We start from the raw sequence: 16966 nt of genomic DNA, 5'->3' as shown, positions 1-16966 counted from the left end.
CCTGACTGACTGGCCTTCCCGTAGATCAGTCATATTGTGTGTATATCCAAAATTCTCTAATTAGAATATAACTCTATAATTAACTTGTACTTGTTCTATATATGGCAGCTCCCTAAACTCTATAAGAATGTTTTTATGAATCCTTTTTTCCACATTTTATAAAATTAAGCTAAGCATGTTTAGATTTTTCTTTTCTCTTTAAAAAAATTAAAATATTACTGCTTAATTCCAACTCAATCATTGTTTTTACTCTACTAATTAATTAATTAACCTAAAAATAGTATACCAATTATTGTTTAATAATTTAATATGTTCAGAAACTGCTATGAATATCAGTACAACTTACAAGAAAACCCGTTATCACCAACACAAAAATCCGCGGGTGATTCACTAATTAGCATGTGATCATTCTGCATCGTCATAGGGTGCCTGTGCCCGAATAGACAGATCCTTCTCACAATAACATTGTCATTGTTATTCACATTGTTACGATCATCATTATCATTCTCCATTCTTGGTGCAAGCGGTTGCATCGCCATAGCGTGCCTGTGCCCGAATAGACCTACCCTTCTCACAATAACATTGTCATTGTTATTAACATTGTTACGATCATCATCATCGTTATCATTATCATTCTCCATTCTTGGTGAAAGCGGCTGCATCCCCATAGCGTGCCTATGCCTGAATAGACTGACCCTTCTCACAATAACTTGGTTCCTTTGACGTCTTTCCCTTCCCGCATCCAGATAAAGACTTCTCTTTTAAGAATCTCCTTCTTCTGCTCCTGAAATTCCTACATTCACCTCTACCGGATTGTCGAATCCGTAAGTGGTCACTGCTGTTTTGTATACCAGGTACGCTGTGTAGTGAGTTTTTGGTGATAGCATTGTAGCTTTGATTTTGCCGCGGATTTCCAGCCAACACACTACGATCAGCTCAGTAACCTCCGCAAATCTGTTTGCAATTTCGTATATGCTAAATCAGAATACTGATGAGAATTATGATAGTAAGTAATGAACATGATATTGAAGATGAAAGAAACGGAAACACAATCAAGAAAATTCTACTTCAATGAATCTGTTTGCATTTTCATATATGATGAATCAGAATCTATGAAGCACCGAAACTCTTCATGACATGCGTTTCTCTGTTTCTGACAGATGTTGGAAATGGAAACTCTCGGAAATTGATACGAAAACGCTTCTCTCAATTTTAAACGGTTTTCCCTACCTATTTCGATTAAAATTCTGGAAATTCAAAAACTTTTTATTTTGCAATTCCTATTCAATTTAAGATTAGAAAAATGGAAACTTCTTATTTGAGAGATAATTCCTTGCCCATATTTAAAGAACTTACCCATATTTCAATTTAAAGAACTTACCCATATTTCTTTCTCCTATAATTTTTGTCTCTGGAATCTCGATTGAACTCGAACTTTCTTCCTCTTGTTCTTCAATCTTTTTTTAATGTATTATTATATTTTCATTATTTAAAAATATGCCCCTATATTTTTAATATTTACACGTTTCCCCACCTGTCCGTTTCCTATGTTTTTCAGAAATTACATTTTCAAGTATCTGTTTCCCTATCCGTATCCATTTCAGTGCAACATAGGTCAGAATAGCAATTGAAATCATTATAATGAATTGAAGACAGTGTCATTAAAGATAAAGGAAAAACAAATAAAATCATGACTGCAACTACTGCAAATCTGTATTTTCATACATGCTGATGGAAAGCATGATAATAATGAAAACATGGGAACATAAAAAAATCAATAGTTCAAGGCTGCAACTTCTGCAACTACAAATCTGTATTTTCATATATAGCAGTGCCGAATACAGGATTGTTCAGTTGGGGATTCCGATTTTACATGTGGTGTGTAAATTGTTTTTTGCTAAATCAGCGCCTACTGGAAAAAAATTCTGATTTAGAGATGGTCTAAAGACCAAAAAAATTAGAAATTTAGATTTAATGAGGGCAAAAAAAATTAGAAATTTGGACTTAGAGGACCTAAAAGGCCAATAAAAATTGAAATTTTGGATTTAGAGAGGATTTAATAGATACTGGGCCAATTTTGGGTGCTAATATAGTACCACTAAATTTCTTGGAAACAGGAGACGGGAATCATCACAACCTTAAATTTTATGGAGACAGGGAGGGCTTAAACTACTTGTGGCCATGGTGGTTCCGGCGGCCGGAGGGGCTGTCTCCGCCCATGCATAGCCGCCATAGGTTTCTAAAAATTATCTATTAAAAGGGAATAATTCAATCTAACAGTTACACAGAGGAATTAATTGCACTCTTTAATTTCATCTTCAACTCATCATAATAAACCAAAAATTGAAGTTTAAATTCAACAGACATAACTTCATACTTAGAACACAAAATTAAGAGATTCTAACCTTTTTACCATTGTCAATGATGATAGGATTATCACAGAGGCTAAGATAGAGATCTTTAGCAGAAGTAGAAGAAGACAACAGAGAACGATTAGAAGATTGAGAGATTAAAGCCGGGTAATCAGAAGGAAGAAAGCGTCTCCAAACTGCATCAGATTCAGAAACCGACTTAAAACCAGAAGAAACTATGGAGCATTGGCCAGCTATGATGCACGGAAACTGAAACGGAAATGGGAAACGCGATTTCTAAAAAACATTGGAAACGGAACGTGGGGGAAACATGTAAATATTAAAAATATAAGGGCATATTTATAAATATTAAAAAATATAATAAATATAAAAATAATCATAAATTATAAATATATAAACTAATTATTGGTAAAATGAAAACAAATTAATGAAAAAACTACCAATTTAATAAAATAAACATGTTACTAATATCAAATACCAATTAATTAATAAAAACAAATATGTGTAAATATCAAAACTTGTAAAATTAAAGTGTTTAGCTAGAGAGTAAAAAAAAAAGAAATAACACTAAAATAATAAACAATATAAAAGGTCAGTGCAACCAACTCAAACATTCTAGAAACCTCTCTTCATCAAACCATTCAAGAATGCATAGAAAAAAAACTGAGAACAACGACGCAGGAACTTGATATCAAACTGGTATTGTGATTTCCAAAACCAGTTAAAGAAGAAGCAATCGCAATCCCCGTACGAAGAAGAAGAAAACCCAGACCAGACTCAAAGTCTCAAAACTCATAAGAAGGAGAAGAAGAAGAAGAAGTCGCAAAACTCAGAAGAAGGAGAAGAAGAAGAAGAAGAAGAAGAAGAAACCATGGAGATACATGCGTTTAAGTCTGCAGATCAATTTCAGTATGAACGGTTTGAGTTTTGAATCTCTTTCAAATTTTGGATTTTGGAAACGCATATCAACGTGCCCGGAAACGGTTGGTTTCCATTTCTGGGCGTTTCCGTTTCCCACATCTTATGGAAACGTAGAACCGCTGTTGGCCAGTGTCCTTGGGACTCGTGAACGAGAAGACGGTGGCTATGCCGTCTTCCGGCAACTGGCACAAATCAACTTCAATCATATTTTCCATGGCTCTTTTTTTTCTATTCTTCTCAGGAATGATATGGCATTTGGTTCACCAGACCACTCGTTTATATAGAGAATTGTTCACAAGAATGCTTAAGGGCTAAGGTTTTTATTTTTATCCTTTTTAATAATTTCTATTTATTTTTTTTAAATTAATTTGATTAATTTGGTCATCTTTAAGTCTACCAAAATTGGTTTATCTTACGTTAACCAGTTTAAATAATTTAATTTTTTTATATTTTAAATAATTTAATTTTATAACTAACTTTAAATAATTAATTTTCAGATTATATAAATCCAATGAGATTTTTTTTAATTAAAAGGGCTGACATCAGAAGGAGCTTTGGTCAGACATCCCAAATAAATTCAATGAGATTTATTGAACACATTTCAAGGATAAAGTAGAGTCAAAGTGAGTGAAAGAAAAAGAAGATGGAGAAGGAAGGGTAAAATGAGTATTTTAAGTTTTAGAAGGGGAAATGAGAAGGTTGTGCGCCATGCGCCTTTAATAACAACTATGGCTAGCCTTTTTTGATCTATATGTAACTAACCCACAGATTTTACATGCAATGGGCTCTAAAGTGTGGGAGCAAATCTTGTATTTGAAATAAATTCGCTTTAGATATTAACATTTCACACTAAAACAAAGTCAAACAACATCAAAATCCAATGGATCCTCAAAATCCAAAATCATATACCAAAAAAGGAAATAAAATTCATTGAAAGAGTGTTTTCTCGTGATTTATGGAGTTTTCCAATGACACTGGTGCTCAAACCTCCTAACTGACTGGCCTTCCCGTAGATCAGTCCTATTGTCTGTATATCCAAAATTCTCTAATTAGAATATAACTCTATAATTAACTTTTGTTCTATATATGACAGCTCCCTAAACTCTATAAAAATGTTTTTATGAATCATTTTTTCCACATTTTATAAAATTAAGCTAAGTATGCTTAGATTTTTCCTTTTTCTCTTTAAAAAAAATTAAAATCATTACTGCTTAATTCCAACTCAATCATTGTTTTTACTCTACTAATTAATTAATTAACCTAAAAATAGTATACCAATTATTGTTTAATTATTTAATATGTTCAGAAACTGCTATGAATATCAGTACAACTTACAAGAAAACTCGTTATCACCAACACAAAAATCCGCAAGTGATTCCCTAATTTGCATGTGATTATGATCACCGACGGAAGACCGACATATATTGATGTGTTGGCGTTGACCTCCTAGATAAGCAGTTGCGATAATTTTTTATTGACACAAGAAATCAATGACACAATATGTTTTTAGTAGGTGACTTCTGTCAGATATTCCGACAACATCACCGACCCATATGTGTCGGTGATCTATTTTTTTGAAATATTAATTTAAAAACTTTACCAACAAATATTGGTCGGAAATTATAAATTATACTCAAAATCATTTTTGCAGTGGTTATATTTTCTTTTCCGTTACTTTATTTGGATTGAGTGAAGCTCATATATATATATAAAGTAAGAATTGCATACAAATCAAAAGTTAGAATCGCGATAACAGCAGGTGAGAATTAGATGTATTTTAGGTGTTTTTTGTCAAATTTTATAATTGAACCATATGTTTTAAAAAAATTAAAGAAACCTTAAACTTTTACATTTTTTCATCATTAGTTATGTCATGCCGTGTCACTGCTGAGTCCCCACCGAATCCCATGTCCCGTCGTGTCCCCAACGAGTCCCCAAGTCCGACACCGATATACGGCGATCCTGGGAAAGAGTCCGTGCTTCATAGGTTTTAAGGAAAGCAATTATATATATCTACAAAAATGCGACTACACCACTAAACAATTAATCATCATATGGGTAAAAACAAAAACTATAACTGTGAGACTTAATAATAATACATACATACATAAAAAAAATTACCATAAATGTGTACTACATTCTTATGGCAAATAAGTTCCTAAACCCGGGGCTGTTTTAAAAAAATTGGGATCCTGTGCTAAATTTTTGTCAAACAGTTAATATTTAATATAATTTCGTATTAAGAAAATATAAAAAGAAAAGAATGAATGGTAAGGTTGTGAATTTTGAATGGTTGAATATCTAAATCACATATGCACTCAATGCAGTAAATAAATCTTATTGTATTATATTATTATTTTTTTAATTTAAGTTAATATCTATATTTAAGTAAGGTTTTAAATTTCGGGGCCCCTGTAGGGAATGACTTCTTGCACACCTACATCTACCCCACTGCTTAAACCAATAGTTTAAAAATAAGAGCTTGAATGAAAAATACCTTGTGAACAAGGCAACAACAGAAACTACCAAAACTATCATGTTTTTCCTAATATTTTACTATGAATGGAATATAATTTGAAGGTTCAAATCTGAATGAGAAACTGACGTTTCTCTAAAAAGCTCAACCTTAGAAAGTTTGTATCCTTCCCATAAGTGCCATAAGAAATTTTATGCATTTTAGGGGATAAAGCCAACAAAATCCCCCAGATTCTAAAGTTGACTCTGCATAAAGCATATTTAGGCAATGGAGTTAAACCTTAAAACTAATTAAGGTTAATTGTAATTTAGTTCACATAGGAGATTTAAGGTAATATTCAGAGATTAGATTAGTGGTTTTGTGAGAGTTTTATCTGTGTGAAAAACTGTGGGTCTAAACAGTGGTTTTGTGGGGGTTTGAGAGTGCTTTTCTGTTTAAATTTTGGAACCTAATATCTCTACAAGCGTAGTTGCCTAGTAGGGTTGTAAATGAGATGAGCCGCTCATGAGCGGTTCGATGGTCGGCTCGATAAAATCTAAGTTCGACCCGACTCGATTTTTAAACGAGCTGCTCGTGAGCACGATTTATTGTTCGGTTCGTAAACAAGCCGAAATTTAGCAGAGCTCGGCTCTAAAGCTGGCGAGCAGGCTCGATTATTAGAACATTTATGAAGAAATTTTCATTTTGTAGAAAAGTATATAGTTTTGTATTAGTTCACAAATATCTAAACTTAATATTATTTTATTTGTTATTAGATGAACTCATTCACAAACATAATAAATGAGTAATAACCGAACTAATTATAAGCATCTTTGTTTATTTATTCACGAACTTTGCTTATGAGTTTGTTTATGTACACAATTAAAGAGCTATTTGCGAGAAAACTTCATAAATATAATCAACGATTTACTCACAAACAATTCATGGTTAGATAATTTTCTTAATGAACCAATTTCAAAGAGGATTTGGGCTCGAAACAAGCTCCAAGCTCGACTCGGGCTCGTTTATTTTCTAATGAACTGAGCCGAGCTTGAGCAAGCCAAAGCTCGGCTCAGACTCGAGCTCGTTAATTTTATAACGTGCCGAGTTTGAGTAGGTCAAAGCTCAGCTCGGCTCGATTAGAGCCTGATTTGCCAGTCAATGCGATATTTTTACACTTCGTACGTATATGCATTGTTTAAATAATCTGTTGACATTCAATGTGTTGCTTATGCTCAGATTTTTCCTTTTTCTCTTAAAAATAAAATAACATTTTACTGGTTAATTCCAACCAATTAATTAAAATAAAATTCTAATATTCTACTATCTTTTTTTACCCTTAATTAAAAATATATTTATATATTATATATTTAATTAATTAATGTTTAATCTGTTCGAAAACTGCTATGAATAATATGTATAGAAAATCCTTGTTGACTGTATATTTTCTTGCTCGAAAAAGTATAGGTATAGCAAACTGAGATGTTCATATGAATTATATTCAAGCATTTTAGCTATTTGAGATCTAAACATGAATTATATGGCTTTACTTAATGTTATAAATTATATATATTATTTCCTTTATTATTATTATTGTTATATTATTACTATCTATCAGAATGTTTTTATTATTAATAGGTATGGTGATGCGGACATCTTCAAATAAGACCCGGAGTTGGAGCGAAAGGGAATTAAAGGGGAAAAAACCTCACACTGCGTGTCAGCATGTTGGAGAGAAAAGAAGAATATAAAGAATGAAAGAAAGATAGGAGATAACTTTTCTTAATTTTATTATTTTTTTAAGGGAAAAGTACAAAAATAAACCTTGTGGTTACACCCATTTTCGAACAACACCTATGTGGTTTAAAAGTTTGCAAAGTGGTGTCATGTACTTAATTCTGTTAGCAAACACATATCAAATTGACTAACGGTGTTAAAAGTCAAATGGAAATGAATTAATTTGGTCCTTATATTTATTTATTTTTATAAATTGACCCCTTATTATCTAATTATCATAAACAAACCCCAAAATAAAAAATAAAAATCAAATATACCATCTTGTCCAACTCTCCTTAATTTCTTTTTTTTTTCTTCTTTCTCTCTCCTCTCTCTTAATTTCTCTCTCTAAAATAAAGCTATCCCCATCAAATATACCATCTTCAAACACTTACAAAGAAAGAACAAGAATGAAGTACATTGTTATCAAGGGGAGATTAATAAATGTATATATATATATAGATGTGAAGAGAGCAATAGCATTGAAGATGAAAAAGATCTTGAATGAATATGTTTTGACCATGATAGCCATTCCATTGCTATTATCTCCTCCATGAACAATGAAAATAGCAGCAAATGCTACGGTGGCGAAGAGGACTGCTACAACAGTGACTGAATTAGTAGCATTGTTGATGCCTTCCCGGTGAAGCTTGGGAAGTTCCTTAGCTATTCCATTGACATTTTTGTTTGTTCGTCGAGTATGTTCGAGTTGTATGTGTACGTCGTTCTTTGTAGTTTGACTATATGAGAACGCTTTCTTTCTGGTGGCTACATGTAACTCGAACATTAGGATTAAATTGGTATAATTTCGTATGCAGTTTTCAAAAAACATATGGCAAAATTGGATTTGGTAATTTGAACGGAAAATTCCGTGTGTAATCCATGAATTCGGTCGGAAAATTGAAAAATCAATTTCTGAACGGAATTTTCCGTCCACGATAATGAAATTAAAGAGTGAGAAGAAGAAGAGATGAAAATAGCATAGCATACTATAGCCCAACAAGACAGAATTAGTGGAAGCAAGAAGAGCACAAGCAAGTGCATAATTGTTCAAACGAGTTTTTAGTACTTCTGATTCGATCTCCATTGAAGTCTTCTTCTTCTTTTGTGTTGTTGCAGACATTTTCTTAATCCAATTGAGGTAAGTGGATCATGTATGGTATGGTGTTTTTAAGGCGATAGAAAGGGGAAATGACTTAATTGTTTGTTTGTTTGTTAAATTTGAGGAAATTAGGAGAGAAAGAAAGAAGAAGACAAATAAATAATGAAGAAAGAAAGAGATGACAGATATTAATAGAATGAAAAGTGAGGTGGGGAGTGTAGATATTGTGCATCTCCAAATGTATATATATATATATATATATATAGAAATTTTGAAAGTGTTGATGGGGATAGCTTTATTTTAGAGAGAGAAATTAAAAGAGAGGAGAGAGAAAGAGAAAAAAAAAGAAATTAAGTAGATTTGGAGAAGATGGTATACTTGATTTTTATTTTTTATTTTGGGGTTTGTTTGTGATAATTAGATAATAAATAAATATAAGGATCAAATTAACTCTTTTCCCTTTGACTTTTAACACCGTTAGTCAATTTGGTATGTGTTTGCTAACGGAATGAAGTAGATGACACCACTTTGCAAACTTTTAAACCACACAGGTGTTGTTCGAAAATGGGTGTAACCACAAGGTTTATTTTTGTACTTTTCCTTTTTTTTAATTTATGTTTATCACTTTTAGCTCCAATATAACTATTTATAGTACATAAAATGTAACTATTACAAACCTCATAAATAAACTTAATAACTCTTAATGACTAATTAAGAATTTAATTTAACTCCGCATAACTTCTCATAAGTTATTCTAAAGTAACTTAAGTAACTCTAATAGTTACAAGTTAATTTATTTTGCCAGGACTCTATTAATTATAAATTTATTATAACACAACCAAGCCACCCACCATAGTTGAAACTCTTTAAATTGGCAGTCTCCACTCTTCACATTCACGGTCTTTGAAAAACAGTCTGATATATCTTCTCATCTCTTTCAAATTGTTTGCAGAAAGAGGACCAGGTCAATCTCTTCTCTTCATCTTCGCATCTCATTTGTAATTAATTCTAATTTTTATACATTTTATGAACAAAATAAATAAATTTATAGTCAAAGATGATCGATTTTAGATTTAGACGGATCGGATTTTGATTATCCTATTTTGTCAAACTCAAAGACTTTAAAGTGTGTTATTGAAAACTAACTAATGTAATATTTGCGAACTTATGAGATTTGGAGATTTGGAGATGTTTGGGAGAAAGAGGAATCGAATGGTTGACGACGTTCTTCAATAAAATTTGGAGAAACAATAAGATGCCATCAGAATGGAGGAAAAGTACCTTAATCCCTTTGTATAAGAACAAAGGCGATGTCCAAGATTGTGCCAACTATCGGGGAATCAAATTAATGAGTCACACTATGAAACTTTGGGAGCGAGTGATTGAACAAAGGCTAAGGAGGACGGTGAAGATCTCGGAAAACCAGTTTGGCTTTATGCCGGGAAGATCAACTATGGAAGCCATCCATCTAATGAGACAATTAATGGAGCACTATCGAAATAAGAAGAAAGACTTGCATATGGTTTTCATTGACTTGGAGAAAGCATATGATAAGGTACCAAGGGAAGTACTTTGGTGGGCCTTAATAAGGAAAGGCATTTCGCGGAAATATATTGACATCATAAAGGACATGTATGAGGGAGTATGCACGAGTGTACGTACTAGTGTTGGAAAGACTGAAGAGTTTCCTATTACGATTGGAGTGCATGAAGGTTCCGCACTAAGCCCATTTCTTTTTGCCATCGTTATGGATGAACTAACAAGTTCACTTCAAGATGGTATACCATGGTGCATGCTGTTTGCAGATGATATTGTGTTGGTTGATGAGACGAAAGAAGGAGTGGAGATGAAGTTGGAACTATGGAGGCAAACTCTAGAATCTAGAGGCTTTAAGTTGAGTCGAAGTAAGACAGAATATTTGGAGTGTAAGTTTAGCGGTCGTAGGAGTAGAGAGGCAGGGACAATCACCCTAGATGGGAGAGTTGTTCAGGCCTCGGATTGCTTCCGGTATTTAGGATCTATTATCCAAACGGATGGAGAAGTAGATGGAGATGTTGCTCATAGGATTAAAGCTGGTTGGTCGAAGTGGAAGAGTGCTACGGGTTTCCTTTGTGATCCCGGCATGCCTAATAGATTGAAGGAAAAATTCTACCGGACGGCAATTAGACCAGCATTGTTATATGGTACGGAGTGTTGGGCAGTGAAACACTGCCACATCCATAAGATGTCGGTGGCGGAGATGCGTATGTTGAGATGGATGTGTGGTCACACGAGAAAGGACCGGGTGCGTAATGAAATAATTAGGACAAAAGTAGGGGTCACATCTATTGAGAATAAAATGAGAGAAAACCGACTAAGGTGGTTTGGCCATGTGAGACGTAGAGCGCTTGATGCGCCGATTAGGAGAACCGAAGAGTGGCAAATGGATGTAGTGGTGAGGGGTAGGGAAAGACCTAAGCAAACTTGGAGGAGGGTGATCGAGAGTGATATGAGTTTATTGGGAATTGAGGAAAATATGGTAGTGGATAGGACGGAGTGGAGGGAGCGAATCTGTGTCGCTGACACGACTTGATTTTCACGGTTTTATATGATGGTTCATGTTAGCCGATCCCGAATCATTTCGGGACTAAGGCTTTGTTGTTGTTGTTGTTGTGATGTGATATTATATAAAAACACATTGGTAAAAGTGCCCCTGATATATACTTGTCAATTGTAAGTAAAAGCATCCAGGTATTTTTATCTCTTTTTTTTCTTTTCTTTTTTCTTTACTTTCACCATATTATCAGTAAGAAAATCCTAAAAAGCAAAAGAAAATAGTATTTTACTATTTTCTTTTGCTTTTTAGGATTTTCTTACTAATAGTATGGTGAAATTAAAGAAAAGAGAAAAAAAATAAAATTAAGAGATGGTTAAGAATATCCACAATTGACAAGTATATATATCAGGGACACTTTTACCAATATTTTTTTTATATAATATCCCTTAGGTTTGCAAATATTATATTAGTTAGTTTTCAAAAACATACTTTAAAGTTTTTGATTTAGACAAAACTAACTAATTGGTCCTCAGTTTATAAATTTTAAAGAGAAAAATGAAAAAGCTTAGCATGTTTAGTTTGAACATAAGCAACACAAGAAGAAGTAACTTTATAAAATGTAAAAAAAAAGATTCATAAAAACGTCCTTCTAGAGTTTAGGGGGCTGCCTTATATAGAACTAGTACAACTTAAGTGTAGAATTATATCCTAATTAGAATTCCTTACACGATTATTTAGTGTCGTCTCAAAATCGAAACAAAAATGGGAATTATTTGATATAAATTACATCTATAAATAAATCACAAAATAATAATGATATAATAGAAGTTATTGTTAGACAATTACCTTGTTCGATTGGATTGCTGAACAAGGCTTGTGTTGCCAAACATTGGTCGCTAAAATTGTCGTAACCAGGATAATGAGAGAAGCTAAAGCTGTAGCGGTTTGCAGTAACATTTTCTCACATGTAAATGGCTAGCCATAGTATGAGACGGTTTCTTCCTTTGATCTTATTATCTCTGATTGTAAATTCCTGCTCAAATAATTTACTAATGTTGCTGTTGTTTTCTGTTTTCTATTGTTGGGGATCTAATTTTGTAGTTTGAAAGTGGTTTTTTTTATTAAATTTTGGAAACTAATATCTCAATAACATACATGCCTAGTGATATTTTAGATTTTCCATTCAATATAATATTTATATCGCATGAATTTTTCAAATATTTGTCAAATTTTAAACTTTTTTTTTAATTTCAACCATATATATACACCAATTTTACGAGTAAATAACTACACATATTTAACGAATAAAAAAATGGATAACATGTGTTAAAATGCATTCGAAGAATAAATAATCAAACTCATAGTATAGATTATAGTTACCTTAAATGATAAAATGATTACATTGTTATGGTAAATAATTTCTCATTATTTTAGACATTCAAATTTGTCAAATTTTAAACATTTTTACAATTTCAATCAATTTATATTCCAATCATACTAGTGATAGGGGTCAAAACCTCTATCTTTGGGTACGGTTTTAGGACGGTTTTTAGCATTATTTCATGAATAAGCGAGCAATTCTCGCATTTATACGCTTTTGTGTGAGTTAGTTAGAAATTTGAGATGTTCTATTTACTTTTCGTTGTTTAGGCTCGTTTTCTAGATATTTTAGGCAATTATGGCCAAATTGTCATGTACGTTAAATTTCCATTATTTTTATAGCTAATTGATCTGCCAAAAGTTGCACCAAACAGAGTGTTCTCAAAATAAGCAATTGGCGGGTCAATTTAGCCTCGGGACTAATGTTATTTGGAGTTTTCGTGCATGTGCAGGCTAAAACATGAACGAGTTTGGGTGAAAGTTGCATTTCGGGACATCCAGCAGTCGCGCAAGGCATTCTGGGCAATCCCACTCGTCGAAATGGCCTTTTTGGGGCCGGATCGGCGAGCTGGCACTGCCAGCCCGTCGACCAGGCCTTTAAGGGGCCAGCTCGGTGAGCTGGCCCCTCGAGGTCAGCTCGGGTGAGCTGGAGGCCAGCTCACGACGAGCTGGCCTGCGCAGACTGATTCCCGGTCCCACAAAGACACGATCGACCCCACGACTTCCTACCTACAAAAGGATACAAATTAGGTCAGAAAGATGGCCTGAACCGTGTCTATAAATAGGAATTTCCAATTGTAAATTAGATATCTTTCATTATTGTAATTACTTTAGCCTTCACCCTTGAAGAATCCTCTCCACCTCCTCTATCTCCTTCAACCTCCATTGAAGCACCTTCGAAGCTCCATCCACCGAGGATTATTCAAGGTCCGTCCTTAAGACCTAGGAACCCGGCTGCAGGGTAGACAGGTTCCCTGAAAGGGATTTTCTTATCACCTTTTATCTTACTATGTTTGTACCCTTTGATACAGTCTATGAATCTTAGGCTAATTGCATCCCGTGACAATGTTCTTCATCTTTAATAATATTTTAGCTCTTATTTTGTTCTATGATTTATTTATTTAATCTTTGTCTTACGCTTTATTCAATTGGTTTAACTCATTCAAAAGCCCCGAAATCTAGTAGGCACATATTGTGAGCTGAATCTGACCTAGTCAGAGCCTAGGAGATTAACGACCTCTTAGTTGATTAAGCCCAAATTGCTAAGCCTTAGATCTAGTTTCGGCCTTACAAGGGAATCACGCACTAGGGACTTTAGGAGGGTAAGTAGGGTTAATCGCCTTGAATACAAGTGACTTAGATTAGGTTTTTAATCAATTGACCTAATAACCTATCTTCATTATTATCGTTCATACCATGTTCCTTCGGGGAATTGCATTAGTGAAAGATCACCTAGGAGTAGTTTAACTTAAATTAGGAGTAGAATAACTTAATTAGGAGTAGAATAACTTAGTTCGAATTAGTATAACTTAGCTAGGAGTAGCATAATTCAACTAGGAGTAGATTAACTTAATCAAAACAACTCAAAACCCACACAGCCTAGATAACACCTGAGACCAAGTAGCTCGATACTTGCAGGAATAAATCCTGTGGATTCGATACATGGACTTTTCAGATTTTATTACTTGATAACGACGGGGTACACTTATCCCTTAGTGAGCCTTGCGGTACCGAACGTCGTGAGGCGCATCAACTAGTAAATATATACACGTTTTAACAAATAAAAATCATGAGTAACACATGTTTAAATATATTAAAAAAAATAATCAAATGCATAGTTAACCTAAGTCATTACTGTGGTTATGAAGCTTCAACTAGAAATCCTACACTACAGTTTAGGCATGGACAATCCGGTTTATTGAATAGTTATGACAATTTTCAGAGACCAATGTTGGGCGACACAAGCCCTTTTTAGCTACCCAATCAGGCAAGGTAATTATCTAACAATAACTTTTATTATATCATTATTGTTTTGTAATTTATATCAAATAATTGTCATTTTTGTTTCGATTTTCATGACACTAAATAATCGTGTAAGGAATTCTAATTAAGATATAATTCTATAATTAACTTTAGTAGTTATATATATATATATATATATAGCAGCCCCCTAAACTCATAAGAATGCTTTATGAATCCTTTTTCCCCATTTTATAAAACTAAAATGGTGTTGCTTATGTTCAAGCTAAACATGCTAAGATTTTTCCATTTTCTCTTTCAAAGAAAATTAAAATACACATTGTTTAATTCCAACTCATTCATGGATTTTACTCTACTAATTGATTAATTAAGCTAAAAATAGTATACAAATTACTGTTTAATTATTTAATCTGTTCAGAAACTGCTATGAATATCCCTACAAAAAAAATCCATATCACGAACGCAAAAATCTATCAGGGTTTCCCTAATTTGCGTGTGATCACCGATGGAAGACCGACATATATTAATCTGTTGCGTTGATCTACTAAGTAAGCAGTTGCGATAATTTTTTACCGATATAAGAATCACCGACACAATATTCAGCCGGTGTTTTGTCGGAAATTCCGACTACTTTTAGTAGGTGACATCTGTGAGATATTCCGATAACATCACCTACGGCTATGTGTCGCTGATCTATTTTTTTTTGAAATATTAATTTAAATATTACTACAGTTCACCAACAATAATGATAGAACTAAACTAATTAGTTATTTTTTTATATATAATAAATCTAACAATTTACAATATAATAACTTTAAATGTGAAAATTTAATTGTGATTCATAATATCAATTCCAACTCAACTTTTTTAAAGAATTTCACCTACTTTTACATAATAAAAAATCAGCTACCTTAATTTCTTATTAGTTATTCTTATATTTTTTTCAGAAATAATCAAAATAAACAAGTTGGGTTCTTTTTATATAAAGCCTAGCAGAATATCGGGCTTTGGGTTATGTATCTTCTCATCTCTTTCAAATTGTATGCAGAAAGAAGATCAGGTCAATCTCTCTTCTTCATCTTTGCATCTCATTCGTAATTAATTCTAATTTTTAGAAATTTTATGAACAAAATAAATAAATTTATTGTCAAAGATGATCGATTTTAGATTTAGACCCGTCTAATTTTGATTAATCCTGAAAATCCAAAATCAGATACCTGCAAAGGAAATAAATCGAAATGGGGATTCTGGAGCCACAAACCTTCTTTTTCTGGTTGAAATTTTGGATTTAGAGATGATTTAATAGATACTGGGCCAATTTTGGGTGCTAATATAGTACAGCTAAATTTTTTGGAAACAGGAGACCGGAATCATTACAACCTTAAATTTTATGTAGACATGGAGGGCTTAAACTACTTGTGGCCATGGTGGTTCCGGCGGCCGGAGGGGCTGTCTCCGCCCCTGCATAGCCGCCATAGATTTCTAAAAATTATCTATTAATAGGGAATAATTCAATCTAACAGTTACACAGAGGAATTAATTGCACTCTTTAATTTCATCTTCAACTCAATATAATAAACCAAAAATTGAAATTGAAATTCAACAGACACTAATATACAAAATTGACCTAACTTCATACTTAGAACACAAAATTAAGAGATTCTAACCTTTTTTACCATTGTCAATGATGATAATAGCGATCTTTAGCAGAAGCAGAAGAAGACAACAGAGAATCATTACAAGATTGAGAGATTAAAGCCCGGTAATCAAAAGGAAGAAAGTGTCTCCAAACTGCATCAGATTCAGAAACCGACTTAAAACCAGAAGAAACTATGGAGCATTGGCCAGTGTCCTTGGGACTCGTGAACGAGAAGACGGTGGCTATGCAGTCTTCCTGCAACTGGCATAAATCAACTCCAGTCATATTTTCGATGGCTTTTTTTTCTGTTCTTCTTAGGAATGATATGGCATTTGGTTCACCATACCACTAGTTTATATAGAGAATTGTTCACAAGAATGCTTAAGGGCTAAGGTTTTTATTTTTATCCTTTTTAATAATTTCTATTTATGTTTTTTAAATTAATTTGATTAATTCGGTTATCTTTAAGTCTACCAAAATTGGTTTATCTTACGTTAACCAGTTTAAATAATTTAATTTTTTTATATTTTAAATAATTTAATTTTATAACTAATTTTAAATAATTAATTTTTAGATTATATAAATCCAATGAGATTTTTTTTAATTAAAAGGCTGACATCAGGAGGAGCTTTGGTCAGACATCCCAAATAAATCCAATGAGATTTATCGAACACATTTTAAGGATAAAGTGGAGTCAAAGGGAGTGAAAGAAAAAGAAGATGGAGAAAGAATGGTAAAATGGGTATTTTAAGTTTTAGAAGGGGAAATGAGAAGGTTGTGCGCCATGCGCCTTTAATAACAACTA

The 16966-nt window shown here is 33.1% G+C and overlaps 1 protein-coding gene across 1 annotated transcript; it reads right to left on the bottom strand.

The window, feature by feature from the left end:
* Positions 1 to 761: 761 nt before the first annotated feature.
* LOC136216869 (F-box protein PP2-B11-like) lies at positions 762 to 16446 on the bottom strand. The gene is made up of 4 exons (XM_066003417.1): positions 16263 to 16446; positions 12009 to 12097; positions 10814 to 10827; positions 762 to 954 (listed from the first exon to the last, which is right to left on the bottom strand). The coding sequence occupies exons 1-4, from the start codon at positions 16444 to 16446 to the stop codon at positions 762 to 764; spliced, it is 480 nt and encodes a 159-aa protein (XP_065859489.1).
* Between the last annotated feature and the right edge of the window lie 520 nt (positions 16447 to 16966).

The sequence above is a fragment of the Euphorbia lathyris genome, chromosome 1 (genome assembly GCF_963576675.1).
Source record: "Euphorbia lathyris chromosome 1, ddEupLath1.1, whole genome shotgun sequence".
NCBI lineage: Eukaryota > Viridiplantae > Streptophyta > Magnoliopsida > Malpighiales > Euphorbiaceae > Euphorbia > Euphorbia lathyris.
The sequence above is the reverse complement of the archived record's forward strand: the minus strand, read 5'-3'. Positions and strand labels throughout refer to the sequence as shown.

Bases quoted from the DNA above. Each gene is read 5' to 3' on its own strand.
- LOC136216869 (XM_066003417.1), bottom strand. From the start codon at position 16,446: ATGACTGGAGTTGATTTATGCCAGTTGCAGGAAGACTGCATAGCCACC. The intron at 12,098-16,262 runs GTAATGATTCTC...AAACCGCTACAG, and splicing joins GGCTTTAATCTCTCAATCTT to CTTTAGCTTCTCTCATTATC.